Source organism: Pogona vitticeps, chromosome 12 (assembly GCF_051106095.1).
Source record: "Pogona vitticeps strain Pit_001003342236 chromosome 12, PviZW2.1, whole genome shotgun sequence".
NCBI classification, from domain to species: domain Eukaryota; kingdom Metazoa; phylum Chordata; class Lepidosauria; order Squamata; family Agamidae; genus Pogona; species Pogona vitticeps.
The window spans coordinates 11,673,781-11,699,303 of NC_135794.1; the positions used below are offsets into that span (position 1 = coordinate 11,673,781).

At 42.9% G+C, this 25,523-nt stretch overlaps 2 protein-coding genes across 3 annotated transcripts in view; both read right to left on the reverse strand.

Moving 5' to 3' along the window:
- Positions 1-17,081, reverse strand: part of BLM (BLM RecQ like helicase) — a 52,590-nt gene extending 35,509 nt beyond the window's left edge. The window contains exons 1-8 of one of the 2 annotated variants that reach the window (XM_072982208.2): positions 16,948-17,081; positions 15,230-15,328; positions 12,357-13,039; positions 11,445-11,607; positions 11,091-11,194; positions 10,553-10,685; positions 5,428-6,155; positions 118-309 (exon numbers count right to left, since the gene is read on the reverse strand). In XM_072982208.2, coding sequence (XP_072838309.2) covers positions 118-309; positions 5,428-6,155; positions 10,553-10,685; positions 11,091-11,194; positions 11,445-11,607; positions 12,357-13,039; positions 15,230-15,327 — 2,101 coding nt within the window. In that variant the 5' untranslated portion in view covers position 15,328; positions 16,948-17,081. Of the gene's footprint in view, positions 1-117; positions 310-5,427; positions 6,156-10,552; positions 10,686-11,090; positions 11,195-11,444; positions 11,608-12,356; positions 13,040-15,229; positions 15,329-16,504; positions 16,644-16,947 lie in introns of those variants that run through there. The other variant, XM_072982209.2, reaches the window with a different exon arrangement.
- Positions 17,082-17,329: 248 nt separating this feature from the next.
- CTSH (cathepsin H) lies at positions 17,330-24,812 on the reverse strand. The gene is made up of 12 exons (XM_072982210.2): positions 24,636-24,812; positions 24,284-24,315; positions 23,368-23,476; positions 23,177-23,247; positions 21,945-22,049; positions 21,260-21,346; positions 19,824-19,879; positions 19,592-19,673; positions 19,435-19,503; positions 18,734-18,840; positions 18,374-18,499; positions 17,330-17,826 (listed from the first exon to the last, which is right to left on the reverse strand). The coding sequence occupies exons 1-12, from the start codon at positions 24,715-24,717 to the stop codon at positions 17,751-17,753; spliced, it is 1,002 nt and encodes a 333-aa protein (XP_072838311.2). The 5' UTR covers positions 24,718-24,812; the 3' UTR covers positions 17,330-17,750.
- Between the last annotated feature and the right edge of the window lie 711 nt (positions 24,813-25,523).

The following is a 25,523-nucleotide window of genomic DNA, read 5'->3' on the forward strand; positions in this document are numbered from 1 at the left end:
TATAGCATCTGGCACGTAGCTGTCACTAAATATTAACAGCACATCATCTGTTCCTTAGCCATGACACCATGCACACTCGGCTCTGGCTGGCAGGCAGACATCCTAATCAACACATACCTGTAGGCATCAAAATAAAGCAGTCTTCTCCCAGCAGAGATGCATTGATGGCCTCCAGTTGATTCGTTCGAAAGTGATGCAGTCCAAACTTCTTGTGAAATATTTTCATCATTTCACCAGAATGGGGAAATGTTAAGCCTCTGAAGTGTTCCAATGATGAATTTTTTGAAGTAGGATTTTTGACCAGTGGGACTAGGAAAAAAGCACATCTAATCAAAGGTTTATACAGAAATGATTGTCTTCACTGCCACTACCTAATTTACAATACCAGCCTGGTACACAAATGAGAATAATACTCACTACAGTGGACCCTTGACTTACAGACGGCTTGACTTACAGACTTTTTGAGTTACAGACTTCTCTGGCCGCAAAATTTAGGTTTGACTTGCAGCCTAAGAATTGACTTACAGACCAGAAAAAACCCAAAATGGAACAAAAACGGCCTGTTACGGGATTAATCGGTTTTCAATGCACTGTAGGTCAATGGAGACTTGACCTACAGACTTTTTGACTTGAGAACCGCCTTCCAATACGGATTAAGTTCTCAAGTCAAGACCCCACTGTACATTGTTCATATTTCATTGATTTAATCAGTCTTGCCTTGGGACACCTTAACAAGGAATTTTCTCAAACCCCTCAGCACACCTTGCTTCCAGACAAGAGCAAGAAATTGGGCACTATTTTTTCTTTTAAAAGTCTCTGTAATTTGATCAAACTGCCATAATGAAAAACTAATACCCTTTCCCTTTGAGGAGCCAAGAAGGCCTGTCTTGATTGGCAAACACCCTCCCCAATGCTTCTGATCCTTAGACTGTTATGCAATAAAGCAACAGCCAACTTCTTTCTGCATCATGAAGCTCCACAAAATACCTTGCAAGATGAATAATTATGTGCATCACATATGAAAACAGACACACAAGGATTTACACTAGTGATGGGGGTATTCGTACAAATACGAATACCCCCATTTCTAATTTACACCTATAACTCCAGATGTGCAATTCCACCAACTGAAGCCAGCAATTGCCTATACTGACTAAACCTGGGGGCTTCGTATTCGTATATGAAGCCCTGCGGCACAAGTGCCCAGCCTGATTACCTCCCACCCACCCCCAGACCCTGCAGGATCACTTATCACACAATACGCGATATGTGTGTGTGGCTGATGCCGTATTCTGCGCCCCAATCATGGTACTAGATCAGCTGCTGCAGTCCTACCTTCCTGCTTGCTCAGCCGCTCCATGACTGAACAGGGAGACTCATCCTCCCGCCCCCTTGCCAGAGTGGCTGAGTAAGTAGGGAGGCGGGGCTGAGGTAGCTGAGCTATTACTGCAATTGGAGCACAGATGATTATGTCGGCCCCGCACGTTGCGTATCATGTGGTAAGTGGTCCGGCGAGGTATGGGGGTGGGAGGTAATCATGTTGGCCACCTGTGCTGTGGGGCTTCAAATTCATATACGAATGTGAAGCCCCCATCTCTAATACTGACTAAGAAGTGCCAGGGTGGGGAATGCTATATCCCAGAAGCATAACCTCAATTCATGGGAATGATATTATAAATGATATTCTAAACTGTTTATCTGCGCTGGCATAATCAGGAGGTGAAAGTTACAGTGGTGCCTCGCTAGACGATTGCTTTGTTTAACAACGAATTCACTTTACGATGAAGTTTTCGGAGCGATCTTGCGCTTCGTTTAATGATGTTTCCTATGGGCGATTTTCGCTTTACGATGTTAAGGACCTTGCCTCGCAAGACAATTAAATTTTAGGTCCCTGTTTTTCACTTTACAATGTTTTTGACAGCTTGGTCTTGCTTCACTTTACGAGTCTTTTAATGGTCTCTATTTTGTTGGATGGCTGTCTTCGCTTGGAAACGTTTCGCTTAACGATGTTTCCAATGGGAATTTTCGCTTAACAATGGAATAATCCCATTGGAACGGATTATCAGGTTTTCAATGCATTTCAATGGGAAAACGTGTTTCACAAGATGATGTTTTCACTTAACAGCGATTTTCACGGAACAAATTAACATCGTCTTGTGAGGCACCACTGCATTTTGGATTTCTATAATTAGAGCCTCATAAAATCTGAAAAGTAGTGAAATCGTGGATGGGAATACATTGGACACAGTCAATCCATTAAAGTACTTTTAGTCCCCAGTATTTACAACTGCAGAATTCAACACGTGCTTAACTCTCACTTGGGACTTAATCCAACTCATCATTCCACATTTTCTGTAGCAAACAAATACAAAGATGTGCTGGACATCTCAGAAGAGCATAGTAATCAAACTCCACTGGGCAGCAAAATAACCATTGCCCAAAATAATAATAATAATAATGGACTTCACTACTTAAATTAATTTTATGGTAAATTGCTACCATTTGAAAAGATATTGTAAAGCCAACAGCTGCCTGTTAGAAGAGTATTAGCGTGCCAGTTTCTGTCCACTTGCTAAAACCCTGTTGCTTAGTGCTATAAGGTGAAAGACCAGTTGGATCAATGGAACTTAAAAAGGAGGTGACTGACCAAACCCCCACTGATTCACTGGGCCTACTCTACTTGCCAGTGTTTTTTTTAAATTCAAGCACAGTAGCCCTATTCAGCAAAAACAAAACCTGGAGCTGATTGTGGCTCTGATCATCAGCTTCTCATAGCAAAATTCAAGCTTAAACTGAAGAGAGTAGGAAAAACCACTAGGCTCCTCAGGTATAATGTAAACCAAATCCCTTATGAACACACAGTGGAAGTAAAGAACAGATTTAAGGAACTCGATTTGGTGGACAGAGTGCCTGAAGAATTTTGGATAGAGGCTCGTAACATTGTACAGGAGGCAGCAACAAAAACCATCCCAAAGAAAAGGAAATGCAAGAAAGCAAAGTGGCTGTCCAACGAGGCTTTACAAATAGCAGAGAAGAGAAGGGAAACAAAATGCAAGGGAGATAGGGAAAGGTACAGAAAATTGAATGCAGACTTCCAAAGAATAGGAAGGAGAGACAAGAGGGCCTTCTTAAATGAACAATGCAAAGAAATAGAGGAAAATAAAAGAAAAGAAAAAACCAGAGATCTGTTCAGGAAAGTTGGAGATATTAGAGGAACATTTCGTGCAAAGATGAACATGATAAAGGACAAAAATGGGAGGGACCTAACAGAAGCAGAAGACATCAAGAAGAGGTGGCAAGAATACACAGAGGAATTATATCAGAAAGAGTTGGACATCCCGGACAACCCAGACAATGTAGTTGCTGACCTTGAGCCAGACATCCTGTAGAGTGAAGTCAAGTGGGCCTTAGAAAGCCTGGCTAACAATAAGGCCAGTGGAGGTGATGACATTCCAGTTGAACTATTTAAAATCTTAAAAGATGATGCTGTTAAGGTGCTACATTCAATATGCCAGCAAGTTTGGAAAACTCAGTAATTGCCAGAGGACTGGAAAAGATCAGTCTACATCCCAATCCCAAAGAAGGGCAGTGCCAAAGAATGCTCCAATTACCGTACAATTGCACTCATTTCACACACTAGCAAGGTCATGCTCAAAATCCTACAAGGTAGGCTTCAGCAGTATGTGGATCGAGAACTCCCAGAAGTACAAGCTGGATTCCGAAGGGGCAGAGGAACTAGAGACCAAATCGCTAACATGCGCTGGATTATGGAGAAAGCCAGAGTTCCAGAAAAATATCTACTTTTGCTTCATTGACTATGCAAAAGCCTTTGACTGTGTGGACCACAGCAATCTATGGCAAGTCCTTAAACAAATGGGAGTGCCTGACCACCTTGTCTATCTCCTGAGAAACCTATATGTAGGACAGGAAGCAACAGTTAGAACTGGATATGGAACGACTAACTGGTTCACAATTGGGAAAGGAGTACGACAAGGCTGTATATTGTCCCCCGGCTTATTTAACTTATATGCAGAATACATAATGCGGAAGGCTGGACTGGAGGAATCCCAAGCCGGAATTAAGATTGCCGGAAGAAATATCAACAATCTCAGATATGCAGATGATACCACTCTGCTGGCAGAAAGTGAGGAGGAATTAAAGAACCTTGTAATGAGGGTGAAAGAGGAGAGTGCAAAAAACAGCCTGAAACTCAACATCAAAAAAACTAAGATCATGGCCACTGGTCCCATCACCTCCTGGGAAATTGAAGGGGAAGATATGAAGGCAGTGACAGATTTTACTTTCTTGGGCTCCATGATCACCGCAGATGGAGACAGCAGCCACAAAATTAAAAGATGCCTGCTTCTGGGGAGGAAAGCGATGACAAACCTTGACAGCATCTTGAAAAGCAGAGACATCACCTTGCCAACAAAAGTCCGAATAGTCAAAGCTATGGTTTTTCCTGTTGTGATGTATGGATGTGAGAGCTGGACCATAAAGAAAGCAGACCGCCGAAGAATTGATGCCTTTGAATTGTGGTGCTGGAGGAGGCTCTTGAGAGTCCCCTGGACTGCAAGGAGAACAATCCTATCAATTCTAAAGGAAATCAACCCTGGATGTTCACTGGAAGGACAGATCCTGAAGCTGAGGCTCCAGTACTTTGGCCATTTCATGAGAAGAGAAGACTCCTTGGAAAAGACATTGATGTTAGGAAAGTGTGACGGCAAGAGGAGAAGGGGACGACCGAGGATGAGATGGCTGGACAGTGTCTGCGAAGGAACCAACATGAAATTGACAGACCTCCGGGAGGCAGTGGAAGATAGGAGGGCCTGGCGTGCTCTGGTCCATGGGGTCACGAAGAGTCAGACACGACTAAACGACTAAACAACAACAACAAAAGCCCTATTCTGGCATTATTCGTTAGGGTAAACTTACCAAGGGCAGAGTTGAAAGCAGTAACTCCATCTGCCTATGATTTAATCACTTTCCGTACACATGGAGGGCAATGAATCTGAAGATGTACAAGCTCTGCTATCTATGACAGCTTGCCACATGATTTAGGAATCTGGGAAACCAGGATCCCAGCTCATGTAGGGCAGTCACCACAGGACAGCTGAGGCCGTCCCTCTTCAGATGTATCGCCCTCCACCAGTAGGATAACAAACGAAAGGACAACATTTATTTCTATTCATAGTGAGATAAGAGATAATAACTGAACAGGGCTCATGCCAATATGGCCTGATAAAGAATACAAATCTAAGCCATTGTGATACAGCCGCGAGGAGTGAACAGGGAGGAATGCCCAAAGCCACTGAAGGCAACTCAAAATCACATCAAATTAGACAACTGCACTTTTCACAGTAGCTTCTTAGCACAACATATATACTATCTATATGATAATTTTTTTTGAAAAAAGCATAACTTTACCCAAAGAAGCCTTGGCAGATGCAAGTTGTTTCATGTTTGGCAAAAATGCAGTTGGAAGGAAATCTTCTCCCTTGGCTGTGAAGGACCTTTTTTCCAGGAATGATTTGGCAGACTCTGCTTCATCCTTAAGCTGGTAATGATCGCCATAAGGCCTTTCAGCTTCCGAAATACTTAGCATACTGTCCAGTTCGTTGAAATCAATATTAAAATCATCATTATCAAAGTCCACATTTTCTTTTGGCAAGGAACTTTCATCACTCAGATTCCTTTGAAGAACAGAAAGTTTGCTTTGTCCTCCTAAAGATCTTAAATAAACTTCTGAACACAAGTCATCCTTCTGTCCCTCTTCTATCTTTGGGTTTTTCGACAAAGTTCTTTCACTGACACCTCTCTGGAATAAAGACAGTGCTGTATCTTCTGGTGTGGAAGTGTCACTGAGCAGAACACAACTCTCTGAAAAATGTAATAGATTATCATTACTTGAGTCCCGAGTGTTTGGTTCAACCAAAGGAGTTGAATGAAGGTTGTACTCAAAAACAGCAGATGGTTTCTGGGAAGGCTGTCTATAAATAGAAGTTTCCTCTCGAGTACTGATGCCATTCTTTTCTTCCAGTTGAAATGAGACACCACTATCTGGAGATCCCTTAGACCCAGGACAATGCTTGTTGACTACATCCAGAGATATTCCAGTGTCTTTTCTGCTTTTGTAATTATTTAATAGCTTTCTTCTGGAATTAAAATAAAACATGAATTATCAATACATCATTGGGGTCTTCCTCTGAGGATTATACCCTTTTAAATAGTTCTAAGCTTTTGTGTAATTAGCCTAGACTCTCTCACTTTGGCCTCCATGCCACTGCTTTACACACATCCCTATTCCTCTATTCCAAACTTACTTTTGCTTTTAATTTTTCTAAACAATCACTTTTGCACTATTTCACTTGGGCCATTCATTATGAAAAGTGGGGTAGAGCATTCAGTAGAGTCCACAATTCAAAAAGGACATACACTTTCAAAGAGTAGCACTACTGACTAAGCATTTCCTTTTTTTTTTTTAAATCTCCAGATCCTGTAATTCTCCATTCTGGGAGTTCCACCTGGCAGACTCACACCTAAATTCTTTCATTTGCTGCTGCAATTTTTACTATTTCTCTTCTGCCAATGTTAACTAGACAGAAGTTACGGAACAAGCTGAAAAATTTTGGACATCATTTTCCTTGTATGAGAAATTAATGGGCATATACCATTCATTTGGGGGTGTTTTTTGGGGATGGGCTCTCTCCCCAAAAAAGCATTGGAGCAACTTGCTTTTTGAACAGGCAGCTAGGCGTGAGCTCAGCTTATCTTTGGCCATGAAACTTCTAGCCCAGCCTTTCTCCAGGTTAGCACAATTTAGGAGTGAGTTTGGCAGGTGGAATACCCAGAATTGAGAATTCTGGAATATGGTTAAACACACAAACAAAAATCCAAATGGCACATCTTTACTATTCACACACAGAAAGGAAAAGAAAATTAGTTCAGTGCCATCCATCCAGCACAACAGAGACCCTTTGAGACGGGGCACAGTAGCAAAAAGGCAAGGAAGCATCTAGGTAGGCAGGTAGGCACTGCCTGCCTGGCATGCAGAGACATCCACTCACCAAAGCAACCAACAGCCACCCTTCATGCCTTTTACTTTCCTCTTTGAGTCCAGGAGGCACTAGTAGCAAAGATAACCCAAGAAAGAACAAAACTCAAAACAGAAAGAGGGAGAAAACTGCCAAGGAAATCAGGAGGAGGGGGTAGAATCCAAAAAATAATCCTAAGGACATGGAGTGGCATAGACAGGCTGCCAGACAGGCAAATGTAATCCAAAGAAATGGAGAAAAAATTGGGGGGAAAAAGGAAAATGTTAAGGATTGAAGATATACAGCAGGCACGCAAGAATCCAAGATGGAGGGCACCAGGAACTCAGCACACAGTAATCCCACAAGGAATGACTGAAAGAAATAAGTATTTGATTCCTGACTTACAAATTCTAATCCCTGCTCCCTGTCAGACTTTCTGCTGACTACCCTTGCAATTCTATACAGTGGTGCCCCGCTTAGCGATTGCTTCGTTTAACTATGTATTCGCTTAACAATGGGTTTTTTAAAAGAATTTTCCGCATCGTTTAACGATGTTTCCTATGGGCGATTTTCGCTTAGTGATTTCGGGACCATGCTTCGCATAGCGAATGCATTTTGGGCCCCCTGTTTCGCTTAACAATGTTCGTTTTTGCAATTTTAAAAGTGTCTTAAAATGTTCAAAAACTGTTTTAAATGTGTGGAATTGTTAGTGCACCTTCTAAAACATGTGCAAACTTAATTTGGCTTTGTTCTGAGTCTTCGTTAATTTTTGGTGAATTTTCCCCCCGTTGAAATGCATTGAACACAAGTTTGACAGCTGTCAAATGGGCACTTCAATGCATTCCAATGGGGGAGAAATAAATTCACCAAAAATTAATGAAGACTCAGAACAAAGCCAAAGTAAGTTTGCACGTTTTACAAGGTGCTCTAACGAATCCAAGCATTTAAAACAGTTTCTGAGTCTTCGTTAATTTTTGGTGAATTTGTTTCTCCCCCATTGAAATTCATTGAACCCAAGTTTGACAGCTGTCAAACTTAGGTTCAGTGCATTTCAATTGGGGGGAAAAATTCACCAAAAATTAATGAAGAGTCAGAACAAAGCCAAATTAAGTTTGCACACGTTTTAGAAGGTGCACTAATGATTCCAAGCATTTAAAACAGTTTTTGAACATTTTAAGACACTTTAAAAATAGCGAAAACGGACATCGCAAAACCATTGAAATGCAATGAATAGGATTCAATGCATTCCAATGGGGGAAACATTGTATCGCTTAACGATGTTTCCTATGGCGATTTTCGCTTAAGGACGGCAATCCGTTCCTATTGGAACGAATTATCCGGTTTTCAATGCATCTCTATGGGAAAACGTGTTTCACTTAGCGATGTTTTCCCATAGCGATGGTTTTTTTTGAACCAATTAAAATCGTTAAGTGAGGCACCACTGTATTGGATGAAAAATCTATCAGGAACTTTGACAAAGGGTTGAACAGCAAAGGAAAACACACATAAAAAACTCTACATGGATTTTCCATGTTCTCCTCTTTTTTTAGATACACTCTTTCGGCAATCACTGAAAGAACACGAATTACACAAAAGAGAGTAGAACTAAGCAAAATAGAAAGATTGGGTTGGGGAACTGAGAGCACAAAGAGGATTACTGAAGCCTCATGACATTAATTGTGGCAAAAGCTTTGGATAGGTTTGGATAATCATCATGCACTAAAAGGAATCAACTTTCATAATATTTCCACTGTTCTTCTCCTCTCTTGTGTTTAAGGTTTTTTTTTACCCAAAGTAAAACAAATGTGAAACCATCCCAGATGGGGTACCTCTTAGCACAAGGAAGAAAAACTACTTGCTTAAGAAATCACGCCCCAAAGGAAGTTTCAGAAATCAACAGGCACAATCCACAGTGCCAAAGAAAAAAAAATAATGCCTGCAAGACAACTCTACAACTATTAATTTAAAAAATGACAGAAGCAACCACTTCTCTAAGTGACAAATTAGCAAATGCTGTAAATAGATGTAATTAAGGTAGTTAGTTCATTCTTAACTGCCTTTTTCAAAGACTGCAATCAATATATACTATACCTTATTTATTTATTTAAATCTCTACAAGTAATCTGCTCACATTTGCTGCCAATGGGAAGCACACAAGACTTTGAATGATACTTCCTCTTGAGAAAGTAGGAGCAACCCACTTGATAATTGCACTACTTAAAACAATATCCTGATTTTTGCAACTGCCTCTGTGTAGATACAAAAAAAACGCTTGTGTTTTGAACATATTGTGTTTAATCTCTGGCACTTAGACACTTTATTCGTGTGCATAAATGCCTCAAACAACCACTTGGGCTTACATATATTACATTTTAGCAATAGAATCCTGCTTGTTTCTTCTGTTTCCATAGCAGTCCTTCGGGCAAGTGGTTGGACAGTTCTCAAATGTGTGCAGGGATGTATTCAGTAATACAGTGGTGCCTCGCTTAACGAGTGCCCCGTTTAACAAAGAATCTGCATAGCGATGAGGTTTTTGTGATCGCAAAAGCGATCGCATTGCGATGTTTTGTATGGCAAAACATCGCTTTGCAATGATTGGTGTTTCGCTTACCAATTATCGCATAATGATGTTTTTAAAACAGCTGATCAGCGGTTCCAAAATGGCTGCCGGAAAAAATGGCCGCCCGCAGTGTTTTCGCGCCCTTTCCTCGCTTACCGGGCAGCAAAAATGGCGGCTAGATGGAGGATTTCTGCGTAGCAGTGATTTTTTTTTCCCCATAGGAACACATTAAACGTGTTTTAATGCGTTCTTATGGGGTTTTTTTCCCCGCATAGCGACGATTTTTTCGGCACGGATTATGGTCGCTATGCGGGGCACCACTGTACTTCCTGTGTAAGTTCCCAAACCATGCAATTTCTCACACAAAGGACTAATGCAACAGCAGTAGGAACAAACAGGCCTCTCCCCAAATCTTTGAAATAGAAGAAGCCAACATGGATTTGTCAAGAACAAATCCTGCCAGATGAATCTTATTTTATCAGGTAACCTTCCTAGTAGATGGTAGGAGTGCTGTAGACATAATATATCTTGACTCCAACAAAGCCTTTGACAACGTATCCCATGATATTCTGATTAGCAAGCTAACTAGGTGTGGGCTGGATTGATTAAGTGTCAGGTTGGCTACAGAATCTTAGATGTCCTTTGTCCATCTAACGAGCTGATTCAGACCAGGGACAAGTTAAACCAATGTGGAGAATATATCACGGGTCTCCTACCAACTCTCCTCAAACTGAAGAACCTACTTAGATGAGTAGCAAAATGTATCAACCTAATAAGAAAGCAGTCCAGCTGCCATGACTCAACTTCCTGATAGGCTGTCTCAGCTAGTAGCCATTGATGATCCTAATCTCATGAACTATCTTGAAGAAACTAATAACATCTCCACTGTATTTACTTCAGAGAAACAAGAAAAAGAGCATAAAAGTACATTCTGAAGTAATGCAGCCTTACAACAGACCTGTAATTTCTGATCTGAATTAGTTCCTTCCCATGTGGCAAAGACTTCAGATCCCTTTCTGGTATGGAATCCACCAGTTTACAAATGCTCTCCATCACATCATAGAGGGACTGTCCCAGAGGAGAAAATTGGCCTGAAAAAATAACATTGAACAATAATCGTATCACTTGCCTCATAATACTCTAGCAACTTTATGTTGGCCTGTTGCTCAGTGAAACTGTAAGATCCTATAAACTGTAACATGCTCATATGCTAGTAGATTATAAAGATTTCTGTGGGATTCAAATGTGTTCGCAAGAGATAAGTACTATTTGATAAACAAAAGCATCCAAAACATGGTTTTTGAGGGAGTTCTTACCTCAAATGTCATATCAGTATCCAGCAAAAACGCAAGTTAAACCTAAGAAAAGTTGCTACCCAGTTCTGTAATTTAGGTAACTGTAAAAATGCATACGCCTTTATCTGAAGAACACATGGGGCTTTCCATTTGTCAAAATTAAATAGATAAAATGGCATTATAGGATTATAGTTATTTTACCTTCGTGCACGTCATTGTTTCCATTGGCAACTCCTCCTGAATCTGTATGGTTGGTTTTCAAGACTTCGGGCATTTCCTCAGCCACAGGTTCTTTTAAAACATGACTAAGATTAAGATTAAGAGACATTAAGGTCTCAAACTACATATGGCAAAGTTCCATACATCATCTAGACATTGTATTTGTTATTAGCCTTTTTTCCCCCTTTGCATTTTTGTCATTTAATGGTGAAAAAGAACTCAATACATGTATCATCAACTTAATCAAACTACTTCTATAGCAGGTCCAGGTCTTGAACATTTTGTTCAACATTTTTATGAACACTTTGGATACAGGTTGATAACTCTTTATCATACCTAATGCTTTTAAAAGAGCATGCAGATGAAGAAATCTCTTCCGGGGAAGGTGGTATGACATCTGCGTAGTCTTCTTCATCAAATTCACTGCACACCACTGGACTACTCCATCCATCATCTGGTTCTTCCCTTTCATTTAGCATAAAGCCACTGTCATTTGGTGCTTTAACAAGAAATAAAGCATTTTATTAAAAGTATTTTTATTTTTTAAAAAATCAGTTTTCAGAACCTTTTCTTATTTACCACCCTACCTGACCTCTCTGTATCAAATAAATAAGACTCTGTAAATTGAATTGGAATAATTTTGATTCAGATTTACCAACCTAAACTACGTCACATCTCACATACAGTTACAAAAACTAAGCACAAACAAGGACTGAGTGCACCTGGACCTATTTAGAGATTTAAGTATTCTTTATGAATAAATCTCACTTACAATATCCAGAACATCTCAGATTTCACAATGTGAATCTGTCCTTGTTCATTTTTTAAAAAAACCTTGGCAATAGTTAAGGTTAGATGTGGACTGCAGACACCCTGTGTTGAAATTTCATTAAACCACAAAGCTTACTGACCTTTGATCAGTCACTTTTCATCAGCCTAATCTATATCTGAAAATTGTTATTAAATCTGTTAACATTTTTGCCTATGGTGTATTCCTTAGAGGAAGGAGGTAATTTAAAAAGACCAATGTGCATGCCAGAATACAGATCTTCCCATCACTATCATCACTACCGAATTTTATGCACCTGATGAAATATCTTATCGGTGAAACATAAAACAGAATATATGTTAGTCCTTAAGGAGCAGAAGATTACTTCATGTAGCAAGGACAACACAGCCAGTATTCTCCTGGAATTCATTCCTGTTACATAAACACTAAGAAACATGTTCAAAAAAGAAGCCATTTACCTTCCAAACATTCCTCCTTTTTGCCACCTGAGTAATTTGCTACAGGTTCTTCTTGAAAATCCTCATTGCCAAAGATTTCACAATGGCTCGGTGTTGGGTCAAGGCAGATGACAGTCTGATCCCTTGAAGCATTTTGCTTCTTGTCATCAGGCATCTGTCTTTTGTTGTTGTTATCAATACAGGGATCACTGCATAACTGTTTACTTCCTCCTGCAGCCGATGGCTTTGGCAATGAATTGGTGAACGGATTAAGGTTTTTTGAAACCTTAGTGCCTTTTCGAGACAGAACACCCGAAAATGAAACTGACAACTTGGAACATGTCTTTTGGTGCCCTCTTATTTCAAAGTCATCTATGTCATCCCAGACATCAGTGAGATTAATAACCGAGCTGGACAAACAGTTATGGCTAGCTTTCAGTGCATTCCATTCACTGTCTTTGCTAGAAGATGTGAAACTATCCAAAACGTTCAAACATGGCTCAGTTGGCTGGTTTTGTTTTTCTACCTGTCCTTTACATGTTGTTTCAAAGAAGCTACTGATTTTGGTCTTCTTATCTTTCGTGTTTGGTAAAGACACATCTATTTTCTGCAGAGAAGAGTTAGCATCTTTTTCCTTTAAGGCAAAATCATTTGCTCCTGGAGCACAAATACCAGAAGAGGTTTTCTTTCGGAATGTGAAGCCTCTATAAAAAAGAAATAACTAAGACATTTAGTCATTGACCTTATAAAGGGGTAAAAGTCTTAAGAACCAAGTGAAACCAGCTAGCATTATTTTACTTCCTTGGCATTTCTTATACCACATATTTTAAAACATATTCTTCTGCTTTCAAATTTGCATTTGAAATTCCAGAGATATTCAACCTCCTAGAATGGTCTTTCTACTAGATAGGCGGGGTATAAATAAATAAATAAATAATGTAAATAGCAATTAACACTGAGTGCACTTTAGCATTCAGTTTCATATAATTTATTTACTTTATTTATTGGATTTCTATCCCGCCCATCTAGACCAAAGGTCTATTGTGGGCGGTTCTTATTTATTTAATTTATATCCCGCCTATCTAGTCGGTTAAGACCACTCTAGGCGGCTTACAAGAAACATACAGCAAAATGTATAAAAACAATACTACATAAAGAAAAAACTTTCAACAAAATATAACATATACATCTTGCTTAGATCTGAAAAAATAATGATTTTCATACCTACATTGGGTCAATACAACTTAGGGAAACTTCACAAAGCTAGAAAGTGGTCCTGGCCAGATATTTTGCCTCCTTAAATTAGGAAGTCTTCTTTGAAGCCAGAGGAAGAATAAGGAGGTCAAACACCCTCCATCCTTCCTGCATTGATTCCCACTAACAGCTCCTCCATCCTTTCACAATCAATTGCCAGTGTGACAGCCATCAGAGGAACTGGCGGCAGCAGTCACCTGCCCACTGTATCTAGATCTAGTTTCATGACATATTGTGCCAATATAAAGGTCTTTGGAGGAAGTGATGGTAGCCCAAATTCTGGCAGAAATAAATAAGTCTATTTCATGCTCAAGTATTCACTACAGGTACAGTGGACCCTCAACTTACAGACTTTTCGAGTTACAAACTTCTCTGGCTGCAAAATTTAGGTTCGACTTGCAGCTGGAGGATCGACCTACAGACCAGAAAAAAAACCAAAATGGAACAAAAACGGAACAAGACGGACGGTTACAGGATTAATTGGTTTTCAATGCAATGTAGGTCAATGGAGACTCGACCTACAGACTTTCTGACCTGCAGCCACTGCTCCAATACGGATTAATGCTGTAAGTAGAGGGTCCACAGTAATCTGAATGTAACATTGTGAGACTAGAGGCGAGGGGGTAGAAGCCCTCGCCGGAGTGTCGTCCTCCTCTAAGAAAGAAAAGGAGGCACAGACCGACATGTCCGCACTGGTTGTCGAGACAGCGCATCAGGGTGTAGACACCAGGGACCTAGAGCAGGGGCTGGCCAAGATATCTATAGCCACTCAAACAGGAGCAGAAACGGCAGGCAAAGAAGAAAGGGGCAGAGCCGTTGTGGAGGCAGCAACAGTGGATATAAAAGGGAACAGAGATGAGATACCGGGGGGTTGGGAATTAATATGGGTGGAAGACCCATGGACGGGGAAGTGTGAAAAGGTCCAGGTGCCTCGGGAAGAGGCAGATTACAGAAGGAGAAGAGGTCTACTACAGCGCCCCTCTTACTGGTGGGAAAAGGAAGCCCGGGAGTGGCGACACCGGTTGCGGGAAGAGAGAGAGGCGGTGGAGAGACAAGAACGAGAACAGAAAGCATGGCAGCTGGAGGAGGCCCGTCGGAGAGGGTACTGGCCGGACCGTGGGACTTACTACTCAGGGGAGAACCCTCCTTCGACTCAGAGGGGAGGGACGAGGAGACCCTACCCTTAATCAACCTGGGACTAGACTCAGAGGATCCTGAGGACACTAACCCTTTTGCTAAGGGACCATGGAACGAAACTAGTTATAACCCATTTGTGCAAGATGTTTGGATGCCCTCATGGGACCCATTGTAAACGAGAGATAAAGCTGATATAAGTCTGAGAGTTACGAACCCTGAGTTAAATGTTGCAATAAATACTGCTTTTGACTTATTCCGACCAAGCCTGTAGTCTCTGTGCAAAATCTCAATCAGGCCCCTATTGAACCCTCACAAACATGAGCCTAAAAGATATTTTAAAGCATTTTGACATTCATAAGAACTTTCTACAACACAAATCAATTAATAATCTGGCTTTAAAAAGGCATTAGGAAAATAAATATTTTTCGAAGAAAATGGTGAATATCACTTTCCATAATTTGACAGCAGTTTGAAAAGGTAAGCCATAACCAATCAATACTTACAAAGCTTTGGGTTTAGAAAGTGTTGGTCTCTGTAGGATTCCTTTGGCAGAAAAAAGTTCAAGCTGCTTCTGAAGGTTGTTTTGGGGAATATTTGCCATTCTATTTTCAAAAATAAGGAAACAGAAAAGCACAATAATGACAAATCTGTGAAGCAGAGGTACTGGCAATACAGATGCAGGTTTTTAAAAAGGATCTATGGGTAAGAAAGCAGGCAAAATCTATGGGTAAAGAATTGACTGATATTCTGTCCCTCACATAGTGCAAGCAAGCGTGTTTCTCAGTGGCATCTGGGGTAATCAGGACAGGACACCTTTAGGCTCCCAACCTGTAAACAGAAGGGAGTATGAAGGAGGGGGATTCTGCCCGTTACAATTTTTGGGCAGTAGACAGATGATAAAGGTGCCATCTACCATGGAACAGAGAGAGTAAAAATATTTTGGAAAGCAATTAAAATGCATTGCTATACTGCAATTAAAATCAGAATTTTTTAAAGAAATGTTGTTAAAATGCTTTTTACTTTTAAAATGTCCTGTTTCAGTTTTACATGTATTATAGCTCAAAGGCATTAGAACAGAATAAAGACTATAAATTTTTATTCTATTTCATAAGATTGTGTGTCTAAATCATTTTTAAGAAAACGTTTTCTGGATAGAGTCTGTCATTGCTTTGATTATGGAGTTCCACAGGCTTCTGTCGTCCCAACTATTCAAGTTAGTAAATACCAGGGGGGGGGGAAATCAGAATTATCAAACTCAATTTAAACTGTCAAAGACACATACTTATAAACAGAAGCACATGGAAAATAAGCAGCACATGGAGAATAAGCCACATCAGCTCTATTGTCTATCTCTGACTGAAGTTATTACTGGAGCTGCCTTTCCCCAGTCAACAGGAATTCTTAGAAAACTCTTGAAAAACTCTCATGAAGATCTCAAGAACTGCTTTCAATAATTCCCTTGAGTAATGCTCATTCCTTGCAGTAACAACTAACTGCTGCTATTGCTGACATTGTGCAAAGTCTTAATTCTGTCTCCAAAAAGTCACATCTTTGCAGGGAAGAGAGTGGATTTTGACCTGATCAAATTCACACTAGAGCAGTATGTGCAACACAAGACCTTGCTAAAAGCCTCAAACCTGAGGACAGGTTTGCATGTAGAAGCCCTCCTCAGGGTCAACTCCCTTACACTGCAGTCAAAAGGTCGTCGGAAAGACTTAATTAAAAAAAGACTGGGGCATAATTCCAATTGGTCGTCCAGTCTGCTGAATCATTATTACCTCAGTCAGCACTAATGTAAATGCCACTGAACCGATGGGTTCTGCTCTGATTGAGACTAATAGATTTGGACTAAGGCCTTTCCCGGAGAAGACCCACGAAGCAAAGCCCTGCCAGGCCCATCGTCTATATTGGCGAAGGACGAACCAACACTTCAGTCCCTCTGACTCAACGGGTCTCCTCTTACTAAGAGCACCCCAATGGATTCGGGGACCCTGATTCTGGAAGGCAGCGACAGCGGTTGGTGCGGAAAGGCGAGGGGCCTCCGCACCGAAGGCCGGGCCACCCCTGCGGCGGCAGAACCGGGCACCGGCGCCAGAAATGCTCGGGGACTTCCACGCCGCGACCGAAGAAAGCGGGCGGCTCGCCCTGCCTGCCTGCTCGCCCGCCTCGGGGCCGCCGACGCGTCTCGCTCCCCGCTTGCCCTGCAAGGGCTCCGCCTCACCCCGACGCGGCGGGAAGGAATCCCCGGCGGGCCCCGCGGCCCTCTCACTGCCCGCGAGAAAGGAAAGGGGAAAAGGGGAGGCCGAGCGAACAACACCCGCCTCAGTTTACATAGCGCGCCTTCTTCGAGTTCGGGGCACCTGATTGGCCACGGGAATATTTCTCCCGGCAGCCTCTGCAGGAAGTGACGTCTGCAGGTCGTGGTTTTTGGGCGCCCTCAGGAGGCGGAGGAAGAGACCGACACCGGAAAGTGTTGTGAAACCCGGAAGGGGAAGAGCAAGGACGTTCGTGAGGAGGCTGCGGAGGCCGAGAGCGGCTTTCCCTCCCTCCCTCCCTCCCCAAGTGCCGCACATCACCCAAAGGACCGTCCCAAAGAAGCCCGATCATTTATAAATCCTTTTTATTATAAATCTGAATAGAAGTCCTTTACAAAAATGATTCAGTGAAGCGGCGCAATGTCTGTGCGTGTCGGGGGAAACGCGGCGATATATCAGTTACTTTCTTACAGGGTGTGTGAGAGATCACGTATTAGGGATGCGGTACCAGAGAATTAATAAAAAGGCATAATTTGATGCCGTTTGAGCAGTACTGCTGGGGAAATGAAAAACGGGAGTGAGGCGTTTGGCAAGCATAGCAAATCAGGCTGAAATCACACTGTGGTCTCTCCCTTGGATACGGAGGAGGAAATGTCCACTCGCTGAGCTCCTCCCCATAGGGATGCTGTTCCTCCTTGTCGTTCTTTACTGCTTGGCACCTTCAGGCATTGCCTACTTCTATCTCCCCATATTGAAATCCAGCCTCGCTTTAGATGAGAGGAACTGGGTAGGAGGCACAGTCAGCCAGTCCGCACATGTTCTTTCCACGTTCAATATAGAAATATCTAAAAAAGGAAAAAAAGATTTTCAATTATGGGAGCTTCCTATTGGTGAAATACCCTTGTCCCTCCAAGACAAAGAAGAAGGAATTTTAAATATGGTGTGTTTGTGTTACTAAGGTCACTTCCTAAAATTTGCCCCAAAGCAGAGCTCTCTAATGACTGTGCTTGGGAAAAATTTGGCCCCATGTACTCGACGTTGATGACATTTCGGTGCCAGGTTAAAACCTTCCAGAAGGCTTTTAATTGAAATAACATCAACTGTGGGTCCCGATGGCAATTTTAATTGTATTCTAATCATTTTATCTTCTATTGTATTTTAATTGAATTTTAATTGTTGTAAGCCGCCCAGAGACCTTTGGGTAGAGTGGGCAGCATATAAGTTAAATAAATAAATAAATAAATAAGTAAAGTTAAATAATATTACAGGGGATTCCATGATGACAAAGAAAACCTTGGATATTTCTGATTTGTTTGATTTTTAAAGAGATGTGGTGGGCTGAATGAGTTTTCTGCAGGGAGAATAAATTGAGGTAGAAGTTGAATGCATTACCCATCCATGCCCCATTGGAAGCCCCAAGAATTTTTCACAATCCAGTAAGGAAGTCCATTCTCTTCTCCATAGCCTACAGCCAGGACCGCATGATTGACCTTGTCTGGGGTTTTATCACATTGTGTGCTGCAGGAAAAAAAAGTTTTATTAATGATGGACTGAATTAACACTATAATGGCAACCAAAAACTAATTGGATTTCCAGGATGGTGCACACTTTCTGTCTCACTGCTCCAGAAACAACATAATCAGGGATGGCTCATTTTAGTCCAGATCTTGAACGTAACTGCAGGCTCATTATCCATATTTGCATTCACAAACACCACATTGCCTAATATTTCGTACATCTAATAGTACTCACCTGGTGTAAACCCCCTGCTTGTAGTGCATGAAGTCTTCTGTCACTTCAAAGGCAAAGCTCACTGGATTGTATCTCCCTACTGCTTCTTCCATGCCCTGTTCATCATACTGGAAGGAGACAATTCCAGAATGTTAATATGCAACATCTGAATCAACAAAGGACTTAGGATGTCGTTATGATCTAAAGCAGAGATTTGTTAGATCTGCAACCTGTTTTCCGAAATCCATGGAACAAAGTGGGCAAATATTTCAAGAACTGCTTGCAACTACTTTTTTGAAAGGACATAAGGTTTCACAGACCTTCAATGATATTTTAAGTCATCTTGTGTGAAAACAAGAATTACTTCCTTTCTGCATGTTTGGTTAGGGAGAGGCAGAAAAGATGGGCTCTGAGTGCACTCTAATGAAGCAGAAGTTTGCTGGAAAGAAACTGCATTAAGAAAAAATAAAAGAAAATTACAATTGAGGAAATGGTAGGAAATAAACATTTCAAAGCAATAAATAAAATAAAGAAGCATCCAAGGAAAAGTGGCATGCTCATGGTGAGCAGAATCCTTACATCATCCTGAGTGAGATACACTATGGAGAGAAAACACAAGGCTGAATTGTCCATGGTAAGGAATCAGCCCCTCTAAGCTGGCTCTGGAACTAGGGCCAAAACCGGGGATAATTCCTGCTGCTGCTGAATAAACAGTTGCTCACCAGGGTGATGTTGATGACATCTTTGACAAATGCAATGGCTTTCTGAGGCTGGAATTTGCAGGTACCATTCTGTGCAGAAGATAAGGAAGACATATAAAAGCTAGCCAATGTAAAAGGTAACCTATTACATACAGTTTTATAAACAACACAACAATACCTCTGCATGATAAGGGTACATATCCTCCCCCATGAGTCCTTTGTTGTACAGGATGTACTCAAATGCCTGGCTGGGGAGACCTCTGAGAAGAGAAAAACCACAAAATGCACAGATGAGTTTCAGTTTCACTCTTATAATTAACAAAGAAAAGAAAATGCTGGTCGAACAAAATAGACTAGAAAGACTCAAAGGACCCATGAGCTAGAAACCAGTGCCAAATGGCACCACTTACCCACTACATCCATGGTTGTTGAAGTTCTGAGCACAGTCAACCAGTTGTTGCTCAGCCTAAGGGAGGGGATGAGGGAGACTGTTTGGGCCAGGAAAATCACAGGAAATCCCTCTCCCAGCTTGATTTTCCTTACAAACAAGCTTACAGCAAATTGAATCAAGCCCTCTGCCTCCAACCTATCCAGTGTTTGAAAAAATCCAATTCTGTTATCCTGTGCCATAGGATGGCATCCTATAACTGTCCTCAGCAGGGTTAAGATATGTATCATTGGCCTCAGAGGGGACTGGAATTTCTCCAACAGAGAAAAAGGACAATCATTATATATAGTAATGGTCTCTTCTAACCCTACTCACTGATAAATTACTCACACCTAAACTATATGGAAGCTTATCCTTTCCAAAGCCCACATTTAGTCAATTTACCTATGTTTGTTTTCACAATTTAAAAACATCTGTCTTTTTACTACGGCAAAGCAAAAGTTGATGAAAGTAAGGTGAGAGGCATCTGCAGCTATTTAAGAACATTCCTGCACAACTTTTCATTTTTAAAACCAACACAGCATAGCTGCTGACAATCTGGCCAAGTGTTCCTGCTGCAAACATCTGATGGATGTCATAGCCTTGCTGCTTCTAGCTAGTTGCAATCCCTATTGATCTTAAGTGCACTCATGGGAGTTCTGCCTTCTTGCTTCCTTCTGCATCGTTCTGAAGAAGGAAGCCATTCTGTCTTGCAAGAAAGCTAGTCAGATGTGGCCTAAAATGCCTGGGGTCCAGGGCATCTGAAATAAGGCCTTCCCCCATATAGACTAACTCACAGCCTTTGCTCATCATCCAAAGGTTTGCTATATGACTGAAATCTGAGGCAGAGCTGGTGGATACCTGAAAGAGGGTCCACAATGTGTAGCAGGCCGCTGAGTACAGACCTCCCTTCCAAGAAGTGTTATTGTATTTTATTTATTTATTTATTTATTTATTTATTTATTTATTTATTTATTTATTCATTCATTCATTCATTCATTCATTCATTCATTCATTCATTCATTCATTCATTCATTCATTCATTCATTCGTACATCACCCATCTGGCTACTATGGCTACTCTTAGACTGGCTTGCTTCCTTATCACTACACTGTTTTACTGCATTTTACTGATTAATTGTGCCCTTTGATTATTAAAAGTTGCAATAAACAATATTTGTATTGTTTATTGCAACTTATTGTAATTTATATTTTATTTAAGGGTTGTTTATTGTTTTGTTTGCTTGTTTATTTTAGATTGTTCAAACAATGGTTATTGTTCTGATGAATTCATTTCAAATCACCTTAAGGACTCAGTGAAAGGAAGGGCAGATAAAATGCTGTAAGTAGACAAAGAAACACACATACAGTATATTATAAAAAGAATAAAAAGGAGAGGAGCTCAGTCAAGAAGCCTTACCAGGTTCAGTAACTTCCCTGTTGCGATGGCAATAGCAGACTCCAAACAGCCAGTGGTTGAGAAAGTCCAGCAGCTGCCACAAGGACCCTTGGGAGGGGAAGGAAGATGGCAGAAATCAAAGCAACAGAGAACACCAGATTTTTCTGTGTACAAGATGAGTGCTTTTCCCCTCCACTTTCTTTGCAAAAAGTGGAGGGGAAAAGTAGGAATCAGAGCATTGTGATGATTTCTGCTTTCCCCCTCCACTTTCCTTGCAAGAAAGTGCTTTTCCCTCTCCACTTTCCTTGCAAGAAAGCACTTTCTAGTGAGGAAAGTGCTTTCCCCCTCCACTTTCTTCCAGAGAAAGCGGAGAGGGAAAGCAGGAATCGCTTTGATGATTCTTGCTTTCCCCCTCCATTTTCTTCCGAAGAAAGAAATTCTGGGTTAGAATTCTGGGTTACATGTGGGGGCATATTATACATGGAAAAATACAGTATATCTTAGTAAGTTCAAGAAGCTAGGAAGGTGGCAGAATGTTTGTATCTCTCCTACTATTTCTATCTCCAAGATTTCTAAGATCCCAGGATTATATTAGTGATTATATTAACAAAGCTGGGGGTGTGAATTTCTCACAAGTTCGAAATAAAGGTTATTTCTTGTCCCTTTATTATTTGGTACCCAAAAAGCCAAGATCTGCTTTTTTTACCTGGTTTTTCACGGGTGTCACATACTTTCCTTTCTTCCTCCAGTCTATGGTTTTTGGATATGGTCCAGCACGGCTAACAAAGTTGCTAGTAGTGGCAGAACAGTTCTGAAAGCAACAACAGGGACCTACATTCAGTCACCACTCAGTCCAAGATGTGATCCTTCCCCTCCCAACAGAAACAGGAGCTCATCCTTTGTCACAAGAACAGTCAAGGTTTGCTTTGACAAATGAGCAATTTATGAGAAATCTGGATTTGTGTTCAAGGGGCTCAGAGGCTGCCTATTTTAAACCTTTCTGATTTCCCTAGTCACCGCAGAATAACTTTAGTGCCATATCTACGGCTGCCCCAGCACTGCTAGCAGCTGGTACATGACACTGGCTATCTCAGGGTTACTGAGTCCAGCCTCAAACAGAAAGCAGGCTGAGCAAGAGAATACCTCTGTGCAATATTCCACAACGAAGGTAGGCTCTCAATCATGACGCCGCATGCCCAGTCTGCTATCCCACACTATTACCTCCTTGTACCGCCAACGTCACATTTAAATCATGCTTAAATAATACATGTGATTCTGTCTACGCACCAGGAAAAGTGCCATAAAAATCCTGAACTTCACGCTCATTATTTTCCTTAATGGCCTGGTTGTCTTCTGTGATCACATGCGCTAAAGATCTATATTTGTACCTTAACAATTAGGAAGATAAATGTTATGAATAAAGAAAGAGAGCATGTGTTTTTGTTGCATTTGATTTCAGGGTAAGGGTTTTCAAATAGGTAATAAGCCCTGACACATCCAATATGATCATTCTTCTATATCAGAGGTGGAGCAGCTGTCAGCAACTGCCAGCATTATTCAGATAGCGCTTTGGCTTTGAAGGAGTTCCTCATTCTGCCCGCATTCACAATTTCCATTCAAAATTTTTATCATGTTTTTACTTAAACAACGATAATTAAAAATAATTCTGAATGTAACACTCTTAATGGTGTTACATCCTATTCTCCACCTCAACTATATTCTTCAAGCAGAGGCTGCACGGTGTCTGTTTTTTCTTGAACCTTTTGTTGAACTTTCCTGGGATCTTGTTCTGATTTGGGGTCTGCCTCTAGCCAAGAACCCTGTTCAAAGGGCACATGAACATAGTGTGTGTCTTGCCTCTGAGCCCGTGTGCCGAAAGTTGTGCTGCAAGTTACCAGGGACTTCAGATATTACAATGAGACACGAGCTTGCCCTTACCTGGGGTTCATGCCAGAGATACTTCTTTCTGAATTCATTGAATGTCATGTCTGAGAATGCATTCAGACCCACTAGAAACAAGAAAGGCAGTCAGGAGAAAGTAGGGTCCCATCATGGAACAGTACCCCCCCCCGCAATTCTTAAAGGAGTAAAGCAAACACATGGCAGTTTTTCATCCATAAAGAGCCTACTTTGGAAGGTGTGGTTCCCAGCATTGTGCTTATCAATCTTCCTCTTATTGCTAACAAAGTTCTGAAACCGCTGCTGGTATTCTTCCCCCAGGCTGTAATGTTTGTTATTCTGTAAAAGAAGCGGAAAAAGCTGCTGCGGTAGAACAAAGAAGTGAAAGTCTGGTGTGGACCTATTTAGACTGGTATGTACTTTCCCCGCCCAGGCTTATGTAGTGCAGAGCCGGCATTCCGTTGGTTCCGAGTAAAATCCCCTTGGCCACTTCTTGGGACGGAAAAGATCCTCTGAAAGACTCACGAGCTGTCACCTCAGTGGTTTTGATTTGCTTTCTGGGGGCCGCAGCATCATATCCTCTTTTCTAAATACCAATTAGCCTGCATGGAACCAAAATGCGGAGGAAAACGGGACACCCCAAAACCACTTTCTGCTGTTTCTGTTTCTGGAGCCGGCCGAACCACGTCTTGGAATGGCAGAGCTGGAAAGGGCCCTTCGGGTCACCGAGCCCAGCCCCCTGCCAAGGAGTCGCGGGAGGGCGGGAGGGGGATTGGGGGGGAATTAGACTCCCAGCCTCCGGCGGCTCTGCAGCCACGGACCGAAACCTCTCTCGCTACCCGGGGCGATCTTTTGCGTTTGCTGCGAATCTGTGCCGGCGGTGCTCCACTGCTGCTCTTCCTTCCCAAGAGCGTCGCAACCGGGGAACTCCTGGGCCTGGGAAAAAGGCTGCTGCTGCTGCCGGATCCCCCCCCTTCCCTCCCTCCCTCCCTCTCTCCCGCGCCTGCCTTTCCTTCTAGGTCTGGGGAAAGTCCCCTCAGAGGGCCGGGGAGTTTCCACCGGCCGCCGTGGGAGGCAGGCAGGCAGGCAGGCAGGCAGGCGAGTGGGAGCCCCCCCCCCGTTGGCGACCAAGCCGCGCCGCCTCACCTGAGCCAGCCACAGCCTGAAGAGCCGCTCGTCTGCCGGGGTCCGTGGAGAAGCCGGGAGAGAAGAAAGCCGGGCGTGAGAGGCGAGAAGGCGCTGGGCGAGCCCCCTTGCCGCGCAACCCTGGCCAGCCAGCCGGACGGTCCCGCGTCTCAGCCCGGGGACGCCCCCCACACCGCCGCCCCCCCCCCCCGACCTTCGCCCTTCGCCGTGGCAGCCGCGGCCGGCCCAGGGAGCAGCCGGGCTGCCCTGCCGGGAAGTCGCCCTCCAGCCCCTCCGTTCTCTGGGTTAGGAAGCCATCGGCCGTCCTCCCTCGCAAGGGCAGCCGTGCCCCCCCCCGCCCCCCGCGAAGTACCTGGGTCGCCGCCGCCGCCGGCAAAGTCCGAGCCCGCCGAGCAAGCGGCCAGGAGCAGCGCCAGCAGCGCGAGGGGACCCATCCTGCCGGTCCGCAGGGCAGCGCGCACTTGGCTCGGCAGGCAGGAGCGCGGCTCCCGTCCGGAAAGGCCGCCCCTTCGTGGCCACGAAGGTGGCGGGGGCGGAGGGAGGGAGGGACGGGCTGTCGCCTGGTGCGCTCTGCCCGGGCTCGGGACCTTTGGGGCGTCCGTCCGTCCGTCCCCCGGCCCTCCCCGAAGGCTTGCACTTGCTTTCTCAAGGGAAAATGCCTTCAGGACTCCGGAGAGTGAAGGAGGAGCCCGGGAGGTCCCAACCCTGGCTTTTCTGCCCTCACGAGCAGCCCCTCCCTGAGCACTCCGGTCGACAGAGAAGCGGGAACCTTCCACCGTCAGATGCCAGGGTCTCCCAGGTGAAACCTCCTCCTGGTATTTTTTTTTCCCCTCCCACATCAGGAGCCTAACAGAATTTATTTTCTGGCAGATCAAGAAAACTTGAGGATTAGAGAGAGAAGATTTTCAGCTCTCAGAGGGATGCTCCCGCCCTATCTGCTGTCAGATGTTTCCTGTTTCCAGGTCTCGGTGTATAATGATATTCATGGCATCTGACTGAAACTAGTATCCGAAGCCAAATATTTGATTGATTATTGAAAGTCGAGAACGGTCGCCCTCCTCATTGCACCCTTTTGCTTTGGGCAGGTCCCTCCAGCCCCTCCTCCTGGATCCCACTTGCCTGTTTTATACCTGCTTCCTAGATGGCAGAAACCACCCCAGAGCCCCCCCCCCCCGGTTCTCTCACTGAGATGTTTTCACTGTCCAAATCCTGTTGCTTAGCATCGTCGTAGTTTAGTCGT